Source organism: Anser brachyrhynchus, assembly GCF_964034855.1.
Source record: "Anser brachyrhynchus genome assembly, chromosome: 6".
In the NCBI taxonomy this organism is placed as follows: Eukaryota; Metazoa; Chordata; class Aves; order Anseriformes; family Anatidae; genus Anser; species Anser brachyrhynchus.
The window spans coordinates 40,310,036-40,330,620 of NC_137700.1; the positions used below are offsets into that span (position 1 = coordinate 40,310,036).

At 46.3% G+C, this 20,585-nt stretch overlaps 2 protein-coding genes across 9 annotated transcripts; one reads left to right on the forward strand and one right to left on the reverse strand.

Moving 5' to 3' along the window:
- Nucleotides 1–127: 127 nt before the first annotated feature.
- Nucleotides 128–19,688, forward strand: LOC308197122 (uncharacterized protein). Its single transcript, XM_080597122.1, has 7 exons — nt 128–642; nt 1,497–1,613; nt 2,202–7,526; nt 7,866–10,243; nt 13,894–14,035; nt 14,561–14,639; nt 16,342–19,688. Exons 1-3 carry the CDS (start codon nt 588–590, stop codon nt 2,405–2,407), a joined length of 378 nt encoding a protein of 125 aa, XP_080453248.1. The 5' UTR covers nt 128–587; the 3' UTR covers nt 2,408–7,526; nt 7,866–10,243; nt 13,894–14,035; nt 14,561–14,639; nt 16,342–19,688.
- LOC308197121 (uncharacterized protein) lies at nt 10,400–15,722 on the reverse strand (the record flags this gene model as incomplete). 8 transcript variants are annotated; one of them, XR_013952586.1, is made up of 5 exons in its annotated part: nt 10,400–11,731; nt 12,360–12,489; nt 14,013–14,172; nt 14,989–15,043; nt 15,503–15,722. XR_013952586.1 is itself a non-coding variant. In XM_080597121.1 (4 exons), the coding sequence occupies 4 exons, from the start codon at nt 15,720–15,722 to the stop codon at nt 13,711–13,713; spliced, it is 438 nt and encodes a 145-aa protein (XP_080453247.1). In that variant the 3' UTR covers nt 12,987–13,710. The 8 variants fall into 8 exon arrangements, 1 of the variants encoding a protein (XP_080453247.1); XR_013952587.1 differs by having other exon boundaries at nt 12,360–12,972; XR_013952588.1 differs by having other exon boundaries at nt 12,360–12,977.
- Nucleotides 19,689–20,585: the final 897 nt, after the last annotated feature.

Sequence of the window (20,585 nt, forward strand, 5' to 3'; positions counted from 1 at the left end):
TATTTCACTTGCCTACTACGTGTGCAGCTCCAGATACAGCACCCTTTGTTATGGAAGTCCTTCATAGGGGGCACTTTAGGTGTCCCTGCCCAGGGATGGTACCCGGAGCACCCCGGGGGTCAGCTTGCAAGGTTATACTGCGTGTGTGCACCTATGTGTATGTCTAGGTCTATATCTATCTATATGCATCTTGTACTTTTTGTAAAAATATATGCTAGATTTGGACCATTCAAGTCTCAAGCATAGGCTTAATCCTACGAAACGTCTAATACTCTGACCCTGATCCTGCAGATCACACTGTAACGAGACGGTGTGCATGGGTTGGTGGTTTTTAAGCATATCTGTCACTGATAGGTGAATACATTTTCTTCTTCCTGCTTCTGGTAGAATTTGCCTGCAGGGTTTGCGGAGATGAGGTACGTGTGATTAGAAGTCCAACCAGAGTAAGCTAGATAAGTAGCATTCCTGCACACCTCTTTATCCTATAAGACAGCGTCTGCGGAGGATTAGGTATGTAAGATAAGCATTAAGGCTTTAATAGCAAACAAACTGCTTTCTTTGCCTAATGGTACATCTCCTGTATCTCCATGATGTGGACGGTCTTCAGCCTGGTTCTCGTCAGCTCCCTTCTTATAATAAAAAGTAAGTCAGCTCTCTTCTTTGCTTTTTAATTTATTTGTATTTCCTCCTTTAGGAATGGCTCATCCTCTTTGCCTCTCTGGGCTTTTCTTCTAGGTTTGTTTTCAGAGTGTTTTGTGTACGTGCTTAGCAATGCAGAATTTCACTTCTGCTGTGTAATGTAAATGTAAATACGTGTGCAAACAAATGTAAATGCACGTGTCCCTGTGGACAGCAAGTGTGCCTTCTGCTCTGCAGGTTTTACGTATGGTATTTTAAATGTGTTTCAAATTCGTGCTTGCCTTTGGACATACTTTGTAGTTTGAACCAAGGATAAACTTTGGAAATAAAGAGAATTAAGTTGTGGTTGTCATATTTAAGCAAAAGCAAAACTCATAAGGTAAACTGTTGTGTGTTCCAGCTGAACTAATAATTTAGGAGATAATTAAATATGGGTCATAGTCAGATTTTAGGTGTTTACAGTGTACTTTTTCATAGTGCTGTGGACCAAAGACCATGATGGAGGGGAAAAAAACATGATACTCCCGCTTGTTACAGCGGGCTCTTCTCTAAAAATGTTACAGGAAGGTGTGGGTGCAATTACAGACCAGATATTCTTGGATTATGCTAAATGCAAATTTAATAATCAAATAACGTAAGGCTAATTTAGTTTTATCTTCAAAGTCATCATTTGGACCCCATTAAAAAAGGAAAATTGATAAGATTTGCAAAAATCTTTAGATTTTTTAAAAACTTTTTGGCAATATTTGCATGTGGTTCAAACAGAACTAGACTGTGTAGCTGATATTTTAAAACTTTTTTTCTTTTGTAAACTCTAAACGCTACTGTTACACAAGTTCTTTTCTTCCTGCTGGCAGGTGAAGCGCTGCAGTGTTACACCTGCGTAGGTTCTAGCGATGAAGACTGCAACAGACAAGGAACGCAGCAATGTCCGGGGCACTCAGATGCGTGTGCGGTCATTAGAGGACAAGCAAGTAAGTAGTCACCAACAGTTCACTCGTTAAATTTTTGATAATAGAAATAAATAACCTAATGGTGTTAGAAAAGTATAGCCAGATAAAGAGGAGGAAAAAAAAAGTTTTCTCTCAAAATAAACCCGATTAATGAATCTCGGTTTTATTGGCTTAGCAGCAGTCTACTGTAAACCCTTGCTGAGAATGATTTGTCAGTATGCTGTGATGCTGAGCCATATCCCACAGTATGCAATAGCTATAAAAGAGCATTTTAAGCATTACCTACTTCTTTCTTAAATCTTATCTTTTAAGTTCAGTGACTTTCTTGGAAGTTGGGAAAGAAAAGAGCCCCATGGAGGCACTGCACTTTGATGCTCTGAGATATTTAAGGTGCATCAGTTGTCCCTAAGAAAAATTTGCAATTATTTAGCTTAAGTGGGAGCTTCCTGGTGTGCTGTGATGTGATGCAATGGTACTCATTTACTGGTAAAGAACGGCCAACCCGGGGTGGTTCCTCACTACTGGATGGCCAGATCCCTGCTGGGAAGGTGCAGACGGGCTGGTGCAGGTGAGCGTGCCACTCCGTGGCTCCTTGTGGCTCTGTTGCAGGTGGCGTTATGAAGTCCTGCTCGTTCAGCTCGTTCTGCGAGCGGGCAAAGAGGGACGGATCCAGAGCACCCGGAGTGAGCGTCCAGTGCTGCTACTCCAACAACTGCAACGCAAAAAGCCTGGGCTCCAGAGTCAGCACCTCCACGAGCTACTTCTCTCTCCTCCTCTTGTCCTTGTGCTGGCACCCCTTGCTGAAGCTGACGTGAGGGGGAAAAACAAGATCCTGAAGCGACAAGTCTGCCTTTTTAGAGAAGGGTGATTGTACTTTCTAAATCATGTTACTCCACGTACCGTATTTCTCAGTAGGAAAAAAGCAGTAGGCAGACCTGACAGATAAGATAAAAAATTGTTGCATCTGTTAATAATGCCCTGACCTATATGTAAGCATCACCACCCTCATCTTATTTATCCCAAGGGGTTGACCGTGATAATACGTAACATTTTCCCACAATGTAGGTAGTTTGTACAAAGAGGAGGAGAAATCTTAGCTGCAAGTAGCAGCATTTGTAGTAAGGTAAAGGATCGATGTGTTCTGGATGCTGTTCGCTGTTGGCATACATTCAAAAACAAGCTAAAATTTTCAGGCACACAGTGACTGAAAATTCTAGCTAGCTCGTTAGTTTTTCAGAGAAAATCTGCAAATGGAGCAAAGCCAGAAAACCTGAAATAAGAGTAGTTTAATATTAATACGAACTGGTAAGAGAAGTCAGTTAAGAGACAAATGTTTGGAAATACGTTGTGTATATTTCCTGAGATAAAAGAACTTTTCCAGTCTCCTCTGATACTTCGAGGTCTTACCACAACACTGGAAGAAGAAGGAAAAAAAGGAGCTTGGAAGTTGTTTTGAAGAGGTAAGCCCCCCTTCAAAGATTGCTACTGCTACTTCTGAAACCATGTGGTCATTCCCTGCATTGTAGGGATAATTTGAGTAATAACATTTTTGTTTATCCAAATTTCTATTGCAGTTTTGACTATGTTCTTCAGTGTCCTAAACTTTATCCTTTGAGAGCAGGGGTATATAGCCCCTCCTTTCACTGATGTCATTAAGAGGGTGAGTCGATGTGTGGTGGTTTATATCTCCTTTTAATTTCACAGAGTGAATGAAATTACATAGGGATCTCTAGAGAGGCGAGGAACTAAATTGACATTTTTAATAGTCCCATTCATTGCAGTATTACCCAGCTAATGATCCAGAAGGGCCACATCACAGAAGGCACTGCACATCACTGGCTCGTAGGCAGGTGTTGCTTTGAAGTGGTGATGTTCAAACTAGGCAAGACGAGAAGTGACATAGTACAATGTGATCTCAAGAAGCAGGGTGTTGGGTCTGTGATACTGGAAAGTGGTGCTGGCAAGGCAGGGGTGATTCATAACAGTGAAATGTGGGCAGATGATCGATCTTTGCAGATTTCAATGCCCAACTGTATTGATCTGGTCTAATCTCCAGCACAGATCGGCTTTAAATCCAGCTGGTGTAATTGCAGCAGAGGCGGTCTGTCAGTGAAGAATTATAGTTTTAGTTGCCCATTTGGAAAAAGATTTGGTTAGCAAGTTTATGGAACTCACAAAATATGTGTCAAAGTAGTTTTTCAACTAGCTTTGTGTTGTGATTTTTTTTTTTTTTAGGTATAATTCTTCACAAAATCAATTCCAGGTAGTGTGTCGCAGAATCCTGCAAAGTTTTCAAAAGTTTTCAAAAATCTTGTCAAGGTTGCAAACTAGCGAGCTTCTTCGAGTGAAATCGCTGAAACCTCTGAGCAGAGCGTACCCCTAACCTGTCTTTTAGCTGTTGCCTGTCAGGCTGGCCAGACTGTTCCCTTTCCTCTGGCTGGATCCTGTCACCATCTTCTGTAGGCTGGGGCTTCAGACTGGGACTGTTCTCTGGGGGCTTGTCGAAGGGGCTCTCAGATGATGGGCTTCTGCTTTATAATTAGTTGCTATGCATGAGTCTGCTACAGCTGTTAAACAAAAAGATTGCAACAATGCAACGTCTTGGCTGAGAATATTAATTTAGGCTTAAATATCTCATCTGTGTAAAAATCACTTGGTAAGTATTTTTCATCTCGTTCTCAGCTTGAATCAGTTCCTTCAATCTGTTCTGCTACCCTAAATATGTGTCGATTGTATCTTTATTTTCTGATTGTTCTGTAATGATAAATTTGTATTGGATGTAATCTCTGTATATGCTCTGTGCATTTCCTGAATGAGAAATTAAAATATATGCAAAGTCTGACAATGTCTCTGGATAAAAGAAACCACACTTTTTAATTGCCAGTTTCATCCGGCTGCTTCTCTTCCAGCAGGAATTCCGGCTTTTTTTCGGTGGGATCTATTTCTTAAATTTGTTAGCTAAAGCGGTGAACGTTGATAGTTTTCTTACTGTGAAATTTCCATGATAAAATAAGAAGGCGAGGCTCTGTCCCCTTGACAAACACCATCTGTCACTGCTGACTACAGCCAGGGCTCAGATCTTCAGGCAACTCACAGCCACCCACTGCTCCCACTGGATTCTGCCATCCAGCACCGAATGGGCTGTGGTTTTCTTTTTACAGTTCTGACATTTATCCTGCCTAATTATGAACCTGTAGTGTGAAAGCATGCATGTATCTGTAAACGATGAACTGTGCTCATGGATTTATGGAAATAGCAGAGGTATTTTGCAGGGGTTCTTGGCATAAACATCAACAGGAACAAAAGCACAGGAACAAAATGGAACAAAAAGAATGGAATATTTTTTAAACTCTCCATTAAAAATGCAAAAAAAAAAAAATTGAAATTTACCATGACTGCAAAGCTATTCTAAGCTATATGTAAAATAGAAAATAATCATCTTCAGTTTGGTTGCTCTGGAGTCTCAAAACCCACTTAATTGTTTCTGGCACAGCAGCATACTCTTTCTGGCTTCCTTAATGTTGACAGCAGGGACAAAAGGAGCAGAAACAGAGCAGAGTGGATTCTGCTGCGACAAAAAATGATGGGACTTCTATTTTGCCTGTTGGATCTATGTAGTGGATACATTGGGTAAGTATTGGGTTTGAGTTTAATCCTGGCCTCTCACCTTCAAGGAAAGGTCTCCAAAGCATGAGACTTATAATTTCTGCTTTATAAGTGAATAAAATTCTGTCTTATATAATTTGCTTATAGCATTTATAGATAGCCCAAACTAATAATTTGTGTGGTTTCTTTATATCCTCTTGTTACCAATAGTACAGATGGTGATTCCTTATTTCCCCATCTTCTCAAGAAGAGCCCTTGGAAACCTACCAGGAGGGGACACTGGAGGAAAGTGCCCCTGAAGCATGCAAATGCATAACTGAATTTGTATCAATATTCTTCCAGCCTGACTTTTCCCATAGCCAAAAGCAGGGTCCAGATTGGTCTCCGGTTCTCTGCAAGGCTGTGCTATTTAATGAAACAAAGTGTAAGTACATCATGGTGTCACAGACCACAGTTTATTTTTAGCCCCCTCCATGTTCAACATCAGCCTTGTGACTCTGCTCACTAGAGGCTAAAAGACAGAACGCCCTTGTACCTGGTGCTATCGTGTCTTTGTGTGCAGTGAATCAATGGAGCACAGACTGGTGTGGGTTGGAAGGGACCTTACAGACCGCCTCGTTCCACCCCACTGCCACGGGCAGGGACACCTCCCACCAGACCAGGCTGCCCAACCTGGCCTTGAACACCTCCAGGGGTGGGGCACCCACAGCTTCTCTGGGCAGCCTGGGCCAGTGCCTCACTGCCCTCATAACAAAGGATTCTTCCTAATATCTAACCTAAGCCTGCCCATTTTTAGTTTAAAGCCGTTTGTTACTCCTTTTCCTAAATGAACAAAAGCTCCGGGACAACTTTAATTGCTAGTATCATTCCAAGATGTCTCCAAGTTTCTGGACCCTGCAGGTGTTCAGGGCAGAGCCCGGAGCTGTCGGCTGTGACTGGTGGCTGCCCCTGGGGCCTGGTCTCACTCTGAGATCAGAAGTCCTGACTGCGACCCATGGGGCTTTGGTGACCGCCCTGCAGACACACACCCTCACGCTTGTGCACAAGGTGTTTTTAATTGGTAAATTTAGGATGTGTGCTTAGCATATTTACTCCCAACAGAGTGGAAAAAAATGATAACAGTGTTATCCCAAGTAACAGAGTGTACAAACAGCATAGCTAGAAATCCATCTCGCTGGTGGCGTAGGTACAAGTGAGTCTTGTTAGTACCCGACCACGATAAGGGGAAAGCCGAACTGGAATTCAGTTCAGAGAGAAGTGAAGTCACACTCACGCACTTGTCAGCGTGGCTTGGTGGAAAGTAGGTCTTGTCAAAAACATCTCGTTTGAGGTTACGGATTTTTGCTGATAAAGTAAATGCACAGATTGTGCAAAACATTTCAGATAAAATTACAGTCATGATGAGAGTTCAAGAGCCGGAAGAGTGAAAGACTGAAGGAAGAAAAAAAAAAGGTATTCAGTAGAAAATCATCCAAATGGTGCCTCGGATACAGGAGGCCTCCCGTCATCTTTGACGCACTCATGATGTTACCATGAGAGGTGTCACAAAAAGCACGGGCTGTCAGAGTACGAGCACGTCTGCGTCAAGATACTCTGTGTGTAACCATAGGGACGTGTTTCCCTGGCAGACGGACGCTTTTCTGGGACAAAACTGCAGCGGAGGAGTGAGGGTGGGAGGAGGATCTGAGTGCAGGGTAGCCGGCCAAGCCTCCCCTCACCTGCGCTTCATGGCCCGTGAAGGAGTGCAGTATCGCTGACACCGCTCACCATGCCACATACAGCCCTTCCAGCAACCAGGTATCTCCTCATTCAGCCCAGCAAGCAATACTTCACTCAAACACCACTCTTTTAGGTGCTAGCTCAAACGACTCATATGTACAAGCTAATGCTTGAAAGCTGGAGGGGAATTTCTCGCTTTGTTTCTGAAGACTTCCTGCCCTTCCTGCCTCAGAAATGTTTTTAATTTTTTGCTCTGTGCACTCAAGGGGAAGTGTTTGAACAACAGCGGAGACTTGGCCAGAAAAAAATTCCGGCTGGTGTTCAAACGCCGTCGCCAATTCTTACCACCCAAACTCGAGACGTCTGCAGCCTGACCGTGGGCAGCCCTTCAGCCGGAGCAGAGCCCCTCTTTGGGGGGCTGACTGCGGGTCTGTGAGGCCTGGTGTTGTTCCTGTGCCCTTCTGGTGACTGGAGGTGTTCCTTGCCTCCCCTTGGCAGCGTGTTCGCAACCCCTTCTGCAGCTTTTGGAGGACTCTCGGCAGATGAAAAGAAAATATCCAAGGTGTCAAGTGACAAGTGTCAAGTGAACTCGATGTCAAGTTCTCACAGGTATGTGCCACCAGAACAGAATTCCTAACAGCATAACAATCTCTGGATTGCCTCTCTCCATTCAGGGAAGCAGGAGCCCAAACAAGTCCCAAAGCAAGGCCCGTTCGCAGGGAAGAAACAAGGCCGTGGGCCTCGGGGCCTCTGTCGGTCCCTTCCCTGTGGTGCCCTGCCCCTGGGGACACTGTATGCAGGCAGGCTGAGCGCTTAGTGGCAGCTTCTGCCTTCATCTCTCCCCTCACTTTGTCCTTTTAGGGGTTAAGCTTTACTTTGGGGAGTTTTGGGGACATTTCGCGCTGCAATATTAAGAGCGCTTATGACTGTTTGTACTTCTGCTCCCAGGCCAGCTACGACTCCTCGTGTTGGATAAACATGCCTCTTCTCGTTAAATATTCAGTTTCAATTAACGTGACTGTGGAAAGAGAAAATGGGTTACCAGGGCAAAGCGAAGAAGTGAGCGGGGCAGCTAAATGAGCCAAGGAAAGCCTCCGTGGGGAGGCCATCCCAAGGCAGCAGGGCCTGCGTGGGCACCGGCACCATGCTTGGCTGCGTTCCTGCAGCCCAGCGTGGTCACAGCTGGTGGTGAGCAGGGTCCTGTGCGTTTTGTGGTGTTTCTATTTCACATAGAAGTCCAGCTTTGTACCTGGACTGGGTTCAGTCAGCTCTCCCCAGGCTTTAGGATGGGGAAGGGTTTCTGCTAAAGTATTGTCCTCTGTGTGTTCAGAGAGTGTTGGGCTTAAAATGGCGGCGGTTGTGCAGCCAGGCTGGCTTTGGCGATCGGCGATTTCTTTGTGGTTCAGGAAACATTAAATACTAAAATATTGAGTATTTTAGGAGCTGTGCTCGCCAGTAGAGCCCACCTTGGTGAGACTCTTCAGAGGATCAGGAGATAGAGAAAAAAAAAAAAAAAAGAAAACTTTCGTAAACTTTCTTGTTAATGATACTTAATCCCTTAAAAAGCCATCTTCTACCTGCTCCAAAATCAGGATCCCTTGTGGAAACTGAAAATAAGTTGCTCATAAATGATCAGACAGTCCAGTGATCTAATCTGCCGTGTACTTTAACATGGCTTATACAAAGCTTTTTACGCTTATCCAAACTTTGGCTCCACACGCTGAGAACCAGAGCTATTTGGGGCAAATCCTGGTGACCTCTCTTTCAGCTTGCGCTCATCAGAAGGATGACCAGGGGATTACAAACCCATGGGCTGGGTGTCCTGAGCCAGCAAACAAGTAGTGCTCCCCGTCCTGGGGATGGTTCCTAAGGCACCAGAAGGACCTCGCCGTGCCCAGCTCTGGTGCAGCTCTCCAGGAGGCAGCTGGCCTGGGGGTGCTTTGGTCCCCTGCAGTACAGAGAGAATCCCAGCTCGTAAAATACTTCTCCCTGACTTTCTTTTTTTTTTTCCTCTCTCTCGCTCTCTTTTTTTTTTTTTTTTCAGTTTTGCTCTAAATTTGCCCAGCAACTAGAGAAACATTTTCATTCATGTTACAACGAAAATAGCTTTCAGCCCTGCTGGCTCTGGCACGTTGAGGTAGTTCTCAGGAAGAGCTGTTTGTGCATAGTATTTTTTACCATAAAATGTAGTTCAAATGTGCTTACTTGAGCTAGAATTGCATATCTCAGTGGAATCAAAAATGTTATAGTTAGCTTAAGGTAACCACCTCGATTAGCAGAGACTCCTGAGAGTGTGCTGTGCAATAGCACACTGTCATTTAATTGCTTTTAAAAATAGCAGTATATGACAGCTGTGTGTTAACCCTTGCCTGCCTCCAGAAAGGCCAAAGGACCTCACTGATGGTCGGGGAAGAGCCCCCAGGGAGTGGCGCAGGGGGACGTTGGTCAAACTCTCAATCTACCATCGCTATCTCACTATAAAGAAGGGGATGATCCAATCTGCAGTGTAAAGGTGTCAGTGGAAACGCTCCTGGATGCTCTGAATCCAGTGGTCAGATACAGATAGAGCTTGAGACTTTCAGCTTGCTGTTTTGCCTGATTTTTTCTGAGAATGTACCTATTTTTACATATCTTTTCTTTAGACTGAGTAAAACTTCTTGCTGGGCTGAAGACTTACTGGGTCACTGTACAACTCTCTCATCCAGGCAGGGTCCATCACACCTCGGTGGGCATCCTGCTTGCCGGCAGCGCTTGCCAGCATCATCAGGCTAAACCCAAGTGAGCAGGAGCTCTATTTGCAAAGCATTTAAGTTAACGTGGTTCTTGCAATTGAAATGCAGCCAGGAACAAATCTGGTCGCCATCACGCACACGTGCCGTTGAGACGTGGCTATCTGTAGGACGCACACAGGGCTGCTGCTTGAGCCATGCTGGCACCCTGTATTGCTGCCCGCTCGGGGTGGTGAGCGTGATGACCGAGCGGTATGTTGAGCTGCAGCCCAGATTTTTCTGTGCTTCGCTTTTCAGGGGATTATTCCCTGTGTCTCTTGGCAGGGGAGCCTCACTCAGAGCACTGCCAGTATTTTTCTTGAATTATCAGAGTGCAAAAACCTCTTGGCAAGCAGCAGCCAGATAAACTTGTTTTGCAGACAGAGATTATTAGTGTCCCTCTTCCATATATGTGTATAATTTGCTTTATTTGATTTGTTCAGATGTCTGGTTTGGAAACCTCGTTTTTGCACATCCAGAATAATGACAGAAATGATTGAAAGGAATTTTGAAAATTAAGAACTAAAACCACTGCAATTTCATCTGCAGCTCCATTCTGTGAGTATTTAAGTGTCCTTAAATCACACTTAATTTGCTCATTCACAGTTTGTTCCTTTGATGGAGCAAGATACCAAATGGCGATAGAGAAGCGACTGATTAGGATCATCAGCAATCAGTTCTTTTAGGTTCATTAGGTTACTTCACAGCTGCCTGATATCCTCCAGATAGGAGATTAGAGGAGCTTTCACACTGAAGTGAAGCAAAAATAAATTAGTCTTTCAGGAGGAGTATGTCAGTGGTAAGGGATCTGTGTACAACTATTCTCTGATACCTCCAACAGGCTGAAAAGCAGAAATATGCCTGTTTCCTTTTCACCCCGATGAAAATTAAATCGATGAAACAAGTTCTGATGGTGGGGAAATCAGGCAGATTTTTACAAGGGGTCACGTATTTGCTCCTGTGAATGCGGTGCTCTTTTTTGTGAGCTTATCCAAGCGTCAAAACACCTTTCCCCCGAGGGTTCGGCAGCCCTGCAGCCACCTCCAGCCTGGCCTCCCCTGCCCTCGCTCTGCTTTCCCAGCCCCACAGAGGGTTCAGCCATCACCTGGCACTACAGCTTTGGCATCTTCCCTCCCCTCTGCCCCTCTCTGGCTGCCTCTTCTCCATCCGTTTGTGTGCGAACCATGCTTTTCTTACAGTAACAGTGAACAGCACCCTGTCCAGGGACTCTGTGCACATAATGCTTTACAAATATTTTTGTCTCTGTGCCACCGGTGTCAGTCCACAGTGAGGCATGGAATTTGCTTGGCCACACCTGTAGGTGTGGCTTTGCTGCTCAGAAGGTTTAGGGCAGGTGCCCTGAGCTCAGCAGGAGGAATGCCCCAATCTCCCCTGCCGGGGTCGGATCCTGCAACCCCCCACTGCTGTCAGACACCTCCAAGCTCTTCTGCATGCATTAACCTGCCTGTAACGTCACTGTGCGCGTGTCTGATGTTACAGTTTGTGTTGTGTTACTTGGCAAAAATCGGGCTTGAAATCTGTTACCTCTGGCATCTACCCAAATTGGAGATGCTGAGTAAGCCGCACGCCAATTTATGTCTGTCTCGGGTGTGATGTTTTCGGTTGCTGAATGTCTTTCCTGCGGAGCTTGCACTTTACAAACATGAACAGTTTGATGAAATTAACTTGAAAATAAAATTATATTCATTAAACATCTGCGTACTGGTAGGTTTTGTGCTTGAAACGTGGCCGGGCTGGCAGGAGGCAGGGCATCGCCGCGCATCCCACCGCAATGGGTGGGTGCCTGCGAGGCGCTGGGTGCTGCCTGCTCCCGCCAGCAGATGGTACCCGGGATTTACAAATGTCCTCGCAGGGCCTCGTGCTCTCTGCTGTTTATTTAATCAGAAAATAAAGAGGAATCCCTGTGGTCTGACTGTGAAGCAGCTCTTCTGCCAGACTCGCCCAGGGAAGCTGCCCCAAGGTTTGGTGCATTTTGCGCTCCCCGTCCTTTCGGCGCGACATCACTGTCCCCAGAAGTAACGTGTCCTGTTAAATACACGGTGGGCAGGCCATTTTTAGCCTGTTGTGCAAAAGCGATCATCCGCTGGGCTCAGCTCAGCCCCGCAATGACGGCAGCCGTCGTGGAGAGTGAGGTGAGCCAGGGCCCCAGCCCCGCTGCGCCCGGTGCTCCACAAACGCGAAGAACAGGGCTGAGTCCCCAGCCTCCACCCAGACCCAGTTCCCCACAGGGGTCCCATTTCTACACGGAAACCCTTGCCTGCCTTTGGGGCTGTCTGTCTGTCTGTGCTTCTGGGGGAAGACGTCCCAGGGCAATGCCAGGGACGTGCTGCCTCACAAAGGGGCTGATTCCTTGCTGCTGGGTGACCCCAGCACTCCGCAGCAGCCGCGCCAGAAGGCCCGTTTCCCAAACCTGCTGCCTGCAGCTTTGTTTTTCGTTACCCGCTCCTGTCGAACCCCACTGCGTGCAAACGCAGGAGCTGCTGCAGCCCCTGCTTCATCTCCCTGCCCCGGGTCGGAGCAGCCGGCGTTTCCCTGGGGCTGTGATCCCCTGAGGCAATGAGGGAGCACTGGTGTGGCACTAGTCCACCAGCCCTTCCCACAGGGTGAGCGTGGGTTTGGGGAGAACTACCCAGCACTGCTCGTAGCACCTTACCTACAAAAGTCACTGACACCCTCTTTCTGTTCAGGTGTGTGACTGAGCCCATCTCGGTCTCCTGCAAGGACTCCCTGTGCCGTTGGTGTCACTGAGAGCTCGCCTGTTCCGAAGGGTCACGGTCACGTCCCTGCAGGGACAACAACAAAGAAGGGTCGGGGTCGGCCCTACAAACACGGCCACAGTGACCCAGAGCAGGGGGGAGGCTGGTGGGAGAGGGCTCGGCACCGAACATCGATACGTCTTTTACGCCCAGATACATAAATAGCCTGTTTTCAAAAGATAGCTAAATCTTTCCCCACAGATTTATAAACATTCTTCCGTGTCTGGAAACAGTGTTGTAACGTACCTGACCACGTCCACCAGTGGAGTGGAGCATTTTAAAACAAACAAACAGGAGTGACGATGGCCATGACAACATGAAGGCAAGCTCTCTGCGAGGTTCTTGTTGCTTCCCTTTGAAGTGGAGCAGCCCGGAGATCTGCAGGACGGGGCACAACACCAACAGCCCGGCCCCTCGGCCTCTGCCTCTTGGCTCTTCCACCTCCAGCTGGAGTGCAGCTTTTTGGTTTTAAGCGTCGTTTCTCTCTAACAAAACCCCATCTGGTTAATTCTGTTCTAATAAGAAAGAAAAGGGGATTTAGTGAAAGTTAGAAATAATTAGTGCCATAAGCCGCTCATCATAAACATCGACTCATGAGAAATGCGATGAAGGGCATTTTCCCTCTAGGGTCTTGCTTTTAAAATCTAATCTGAAAGTCAGTGAAATGAGATATTCTTCACAGATGAACACACAGGTGATGCCAGCCAGCGCACCGGTAAACAGGAGCCGTCCCCTGTCTGTGCAAAATTGTCATTACTCAAACAAGATGTTAATTAACTTGAAATGAAAGAATAGGATGTAAAACACCATCGGAAATGTAACGCAGCGTTGTCACTGATCTCTCAGTGACACCTGAATGAACACTGGTGCCAAAGGACCCGAGGGGACGGCATGGAGCTGGGACAGGGGAGGGTCAGGCTGGGGGTTAGGGAAAGGTTCTGCACCCAGAGGTGGTCGGGCACTGGGACAGGCTCCCCAGGGCAGTGGTCATGGCACTGAGCCTGAGGGAGTTCAAGGAGCGTTTGGACTGTGCTCTCAGTCATAGGGTCTGATTTTTGGGTGGCCTTGTGTGGAGCCAGGAGTAGGATTTGATGATCCTTGTGGGTCCCTTCCAACTCAGGATATTCTGTGATTTTGTGCTGATGTGAAGTTGGCTCCTTTACTCATGCACATTCACATTCACTAGCTGCTGGGTTTCTCCATTGTAATAAAGAGCATGGGTCTCCTGCGGTCCTGTGCGCCCCGAGGTCACTGTAATCACAGGCAGAGTGCAAACGTTTAATTTGGACATACCCAATGTCTGTTTAGTTACCTACATTGGGCCGTGCACCACCCAGTCCTTCACAGACAGTTTGCAAACTAAAGGCTGACATTTTCAGGCCCATAAGGCCTTCGGTCCCAGTTACACTAATTGCTTTTTCCTTTTTCCAGACCCGACGTAGCTCACACTGCCGTCGCTTTTCCCACTGGAAAACCAGAACTTTTCCCTCTGCTCCTGCTGCCACCAGCAAACAGCCACGCTCACCAGGCTCCTCGGCACACGCGCTCACCTTCGCCGCGGGCTCCTCGGCACGTATGTGTGCTCTGGTCAGGCCTTGGCTTCTTGTGCTTAGCCGGTGCAGAAAATCTGCTCGGCCTGAGGTGAGCTCCCCGCTATCTGCCTCTGAGCGCAGTGGTGGGAGCAGCACCCTTGGAGCTTGTTCTGCATCTCTGGTGTTGTAGGAAAATACCATTTAATAAGCTTGGAAGGCCAATATGTCTCCAGCCATTAATAACCCACAGCAGTGAGATAACGCACTGCGGTCAGCAGCCCACGAGGCCGCTTGGTGAAGCAGGCTCCGGGCTGCCCCACACTTCGATGCCCCAAACTCCTGTGCAGAAGAGGCACTGGGGACCAGAGACGAGGCTGGCAGCAGTCTGATGCCTCCCCCAAATGTTTGTTGAAGCCTAGCCCACGACTCCCCCTAATGCATCATCCCTTCCCAATGTACCACAGCTGGAAATGGTGGCTCACAGCTGCTGCTGCTCTCCCTGACCCAGTAGGAGGGCTTAAGTAATTTAAGCCAAGCCATTATTAACAAACCTGATCTTCCTGCAGGTTATTTGTGCTCAGTGAATCTCACCCACTGGAAGCAGCTCTCTGGCGGGTCTGCTGGCAGTGCTATCCAGCCGCCCAGGTAAGGCCAGTGCTGTTGTATTTTAGCAGGTGAGGGAGTATATTTGAGTGGGAAGACATTAAAGTCAGCAGCTTATTTTGAAAGATAAATGTTAATTTTGTAATGCATTTTCCTACATCAGCAGGAATTAACTCTTAAATAAGAAACTTTTCTGAAGTGCATACTTTTATTTTGTCTTCTAAGCATTCATTGAGAAGCAGCGCTATCTGTTTTATTTATTATAGTAACTACAGTATAGAAGTACATAATTCACCTGGTGCAACATCCTTAAGAAGGAAAGGTGCTTACCCCAAGGTCCCAAATTATGTTCTGCTGGAACCCGAATTGCTTGTTAAGTGAATTCACTTACAGTTCAGTGTTGCGCCATTGTCTAGTTTTGTGTTCCTGGCCACCTGGTATTGACTCTGGAACAGAAGGCAAGATGTGTTAATTACTCATAAACAATTATGTAAATGCACATAGCAATGCTTGTTGAAATTAATCATCCATTAGCACTTTTGGAAAAAAAAAAATGGAAATCAGATGAGATATTGCTGCTGAAAGCTGAGTTGAAATGCTGTTTTATTTCACAATCAATTTCCATGAAATATCTTGATGTGCATCGATTTACCCTGCTGAATAAATCTGCCCGAGGGGGAGTCGCTTTCAAGAAGGGACGTGCAATATTTATAACATCTATGGGACCATCGAGAGAGCTCAAAGCAGCGGGTGGAGGAGGCTAAACTGCTCTTACTTGCATTTGTGAATAAGGAAAGAGTAATGCAAAAGAGAGACTTGTGTAAAGCTGCTAACAAGGCACTGAGCATTACAAATAAAAATAAAATTAATAAAAAAAAAAAATAGGAGAAAGGGTGCCTGCTGACCCTGGCTTGCAGCGTGGGGAATCAGAGGCCTTGTGCACACCAAGGGCAACCGCTGGGCATTCACTGAAGAGAAGCCCTCTGTTCCCAGGGCCTTGGAAGATGGCGTGAAATCCTCTCTTGATTCTGGTTTTGGTTGCCTTCCTGTCCCCTCGTGGGCACTGCCCCTGTGCCGGCAGCTCCCGCAGAGGCAGGGGAGCTGGAGGATGTCTTGGGACCACATGAGCAATGCAGAGATGGCTGAGGGCCTTTGCTGACCTTCTGCCCTTTACTTGACTGCCTGTTCCTTTAAAACAAATTTACTGATGGGTTTTCTTTAGTTTTTTTTTTTTCTACCGCCATCCCCATGAGACGTTCTTTCCTATGAGTCATGCACACCATAAAGAAATTACTGTTTGGCTCAAAGTTACGCTCCCATGCCTGGAATCAACATTTTTTCAGTGAGAGATAGGAAATGAGCTGAATTTGTGGGTGATTCATTATTTACTATTTTGACCTGAAAAGTGCTTTTACCACTAGCTTTAAAAGAAAAGAAAATCATACAACAAGATTCCTGAAACACGAAACCAAAGCTATACGTGACTGAAGACACTGAGCATGTTCTTTAAGGGCTTATTTACGCCGTGTACAGAAATAATCCCTTTTATCTTTTGAGGCTGATTGTACATTTCATCAAGATTATTAATGTTACTAGTTTCACTTCAGAATTATATCTTACTTATATAAAACACCCTTCAAGAGCATATTTCCTCATGTGGCTAAGAAATATGGTGTTGCTTATGCATTTTTATTCTTTTGAGTACAATATGACAAAATGAGTCATTTTTTAACACCCTGTATAGGCTGGAAGTAAACATCATACGTATACCTACGGAGCAGTCCTGGGCACTCAGGCCCATCCAAGCTCAGAAACCCAGATTTGGAATAAAGTGGAATTCCAGATGATAAAAGAACAAATTGGAGCAAAACCCAGCAACCCAAATCTGATGCAACAGTCAGCGGCAGAGCCCCAGAAGTGACTTCCATCAGCGACAGCTGAAAGGAATTGTGGAAAAAAATGCAAAAAGGTTGAGAACAGAAGGAACACAGAGGCCCTTCTTGCTAGTGGGATTTTTAAGAGTATTTTAGTATTAATTCCAGGTGGATTATAAAAGCTGTGAGTTGCCAGAAGGCTCCAGCAGTGCTGTTTGCCCGAGCTCCAGCCCAACAGGCAGGTCCCAAAGGCAGCCCAGCCCGTCGGGGACAGGCTGTGATCAGAGCTGGTAACGAGGAATAAAACGATGGTGCTCAGGGACAGGTTGTGCATTCGGATCAAGTGGCACCTCCCCAGAAATGATGTTCAGTTTATTCACCTGAGGGCCTACCACCCTACTCGGGCACCCCTTGCTCCCCAGCTCACGCAGCCAGATAACCACGCTCAAGATGCAGCAGTCAAGGTGTTACCAGACAAACCTTAAACACAGATGACTGAAGAAGACGCGTTTCTGCTCGCAGCCTCTTCACGTCACCAGAATCCTCCTGGGAGCAGTCAGTGAAACCCAACCACGGCCTCTGCCGGCTGGGATATTTACGGTCTGCCTTGAGAAGTCGGTCCGGGAACAACAGCCACGGCAGTGCACAGCAGCAACCACACACAGGCCGCACGGAAACAGGGCTCCTTGCACCTTTCCAGCATTGCTGCTGATTTTTCCTTGTTGTTTCGCCAATGGCCTGGTGACTCCTCCCGGGCTGACATCCTGCCCGCTCTGCTGCACCTTTTTTGTTTCAAGTGCCCTGCCCGGTTAGCATAGCCAGCATTATACCGGTTACATCAAATGTCAATATAGGTTTTAACTTCTGCTTCGTGTCAGGCTTGCTGAAGGTTTGCTCAATACCATAGCTTGCCCATTTTTCTTCAACTCTGTCAGGTGGGTATTGAAATGTGTTCCCTCACCCTACAGGCTTGCCTCTGGGTAAGTCAAAGCAGCTTTGAGGGCTCGGCCCCCCTCCACCTCCATCACAACCAGTGCTAATATCTGAAAATGTGAGGGCCTTGTGACTGCGTCTGGCGTGGGGCCTACCATGGACCTGTAAACCAACACTGACCATGTAAACGCCAGGAATCAGCCCTTCGCTTAAAGGAGTGAAAATAAAATCAGGACCAAGCTGTGAAAGCCTTGCTTGAACCCTTTAAAAGTCACTTTCTAAAATTAGATTTAGACATTTAGGTCATTATACAGCAGATGCTGCCACCAAATTTGTTTGGATGTAACTCACTGCAGCGCTCCTGCCAATGGAAACAAATTAGAAAATGCTGGATAGCTCACCAAATCCTCCTGATTTATTCATTTAGAACTAAAGCAGTTGAAGAAAGTTCTTAAGTCGTGCATCTCCATCCTTGGCAGATATTTACAAAAAAAGGCAATGATTTTAATTTTTACTGCAGGAAATGGAATGCATCTGGGACTTTTATGGTAGCCACTACTTCAGGTGGGAGGGGAGGAGGAAGGGAAAGAGATGGGGCAATGAAGTTCCCAGAAAAAGGTCACAACATATTTAAATACATATATACAAACTAAAATATTGTTCAGAATGCTTTCTCTTGGTCAAAGTGACCATCGTAGCACCATTCTCAGTTCAGTTCCCCCAGGACAGCTTCTGCATTTGAAGATGGGTTTTTGAAGTGCAGTTGGCATTTCTACCTACATTTTAAGTAGTCCTGTGTGGAGCCAGGAGTTGGACTCAATGATCCTTGTGGGTCCCTTTGAACCTGCGTTATTTGATGATATAATGATGATTTTCTGATTTTGTGTGGTAATGATATTGCCTTTCTATGCTCCATGCAAACAGATAGAGGAAAGTAGAGGCCATCGATGACCTCTCTTCCCATAAAAGCCACCCAACATATGCACAACGTTGCCAACTCTTGCAATCTTTTCTTTGCAAATCCCATGATTTGTAGTTAGGAAGAAGAATGGTTTTAGCTGGAAGCAGCTAAATCAGCATTCACCACCCCAAAAATATCTTGAGTCACAGAAAGCCAGAGTTAAACAAGCAGAGCCCCTAAAGGCTAATTTCCAAACAACAGCGAGATTTCAAGCCATCCCATGATTTTTGGAGGCTGATTAATGAGCCTGAACAGTGGTGTGTACAGCTAGCACACAAGCAACATCTAACATTTTCCTATTTTCGCTTGCCTGCAACTACTTTAAACAATTACTTCAGCAGGGTTTAACTTCCAACAGGGTATCTGCACTGCTGCTTGTGGCAAGGAGACCAGCGGCCTCTTGACCATCACTGGACACATAATGGATGATTATTTAATGAATATCTTAATTACCAGACATGTCGAGGCTTGTGTAGCTGCAGAGAAGCCCCGAGACTTCCCTCCCACTCCTCACCCGGAGCAGCGGTCAGGGGAAATGATCTCTGTTCCCCATCCAATGGGGTTGTCCTTGGCCAGCCAGTTTCACAATCCGCTCGAGCTGTTGGGGTTCTTTCGCCAATTAAAAGCAGACCCATTTTTAGCCTTTTTAACCTTGGATGAGTGATTTCGGAAAGATGGGGCAGATATTACAAAATGCGACGCTACCCAAAAACCTGTGGTAGGACTGCAGTGACTGTAGCTTTTTGCAAGCTGTTTTACAGGAAATGAAATCTCAATGGCATTTCTGTCTCATTTCTGAACAAGCCGACCACGTTCCTCTTCCTTTTCAGAGCATGAACAATGTGTAGCACAGTACATACATTACTACCGTGAACTGTTTTTGTTCATTGTTAAGGCCGTTGAAAATACAGTATTTTCACACAGCTTCCTTTGTAAAGCCAGCAGTTGACTACCAGCAAATGCTCTGTGAGTACAGGATGCACACAGTACAGGGAAGAACGCTATTAGTCTTGCAAAGTCAGGTCCGCAGAAACAATGAAATGACAGGATCAAAACTTCCTATGCAAGGTTAATCTGGGACCCTTTTGTGTAAAGCTCATAATAAAGCCTTATGCTAAATAATTAAAGAACCATTTTTGTCATCAGATGCCGGAGTGGCAAAGCATTCAAAAAATGAGGTTTCTGCATGTTTTGATTGCTTCTTGCATCTTGCAATACGCTGCTTAACCACTTCTATGAAATCTTGATAATTAATGTCACCACCAGGTTTACTGTGCCTCTCCTCTCAGTTTTGCCCAGTGAACACCACAAATATTTATTGATGATGTACTTTCAGACCATTTTAAGGTGTGAAGATTGGACTCCCCCACATTTTTCCCTTGGGGAACACGGAAATCAACCTCAGAGGTGTCCACCCTTGGTGCCAGTTGCTGCCTAGCACCCAAGATTTTTGCAGAGGGTGTAGAGGCAGGTAGAGTTTCATTTACCTGACATACAACTTTAGGTGACTCCCGTTACAGCGAGTTATTGACAGTTCTGGAGCTCTGAATCAGAGGTCTCCAGAAAATAAATCATGAATTACTTTTGGAATTGAGTTTAACTCAAACTATTCGGGGCATGCAGCCTCTTTTCCTAAACCTGGTTCATGTCCAGAACAGGTCCTCGGCCTGCGCGGTGAAACAGGCAGGTGTCACGCAGTGCCACCATGGACCTGCTGGTTCTCGGTGCTGATTTACACGAGGTTAATTTAACCCCGAGCAAGTAACCTTTCGGGGTATTACTTAATTTAATTTCATGTTTGAACGTGTCTTTGTGTACGAGGGAGGCTGTGGAACCTCCTCCTTGGAGTTCCTCAGAAAGCAGGGCGGCCTGCTGCGGGAGGCCTGCGTGGGCACGGGTGGGACCAGACCGACCCAGAGGCCACCACCAGTCTGTGACAACCTCCTTCACGTCCAGCTGTGACAGTCACACGGGGAGAGCTGATGTTAACCGTAGGGACGTCCTTGGCATGTAGTCCATCATCCGCAGGCACGAGAGGGCATGTCCTGGGCTGAGGAGCGGGGATATGGGAACGGCTCCTCCGAAGCATGGCTGCTAAGCAGGGCCTCTTCTTGAGGAGACAGAGTGGCTTTGTGCTTGGACGTGAGACCTGGGGCGAAGCGTAGTAGCGTGTCTTGGAGGTGCTGCTTCAGAACAAAAGAGAAAGAGGATCTGGGGCTT

Coding starts and splice junctions, on each gene's coding strand:
- LOC308197122 (XM_080597122.1), top strand. CDS start 588: ATGATGTGGACGGTCTTCAGCCTGGTTCTCGTCAGCTCCCTTCTTATA. Junction 643..1,496: donor CTCCCTTCTTATAATAAAAA/GTAAGTCAGCTC, acceptor TCCTGCTGGCAG/GTGAAGCGCTGCAGTGTTAC. Junction 1,614..2,201: donor GGTCATTAGAGGACAAGCAA/GTAAGTAGTCAC, acceptor GCTCTGTTGCAG/GTGGCGTTATGAAGTCCTGC.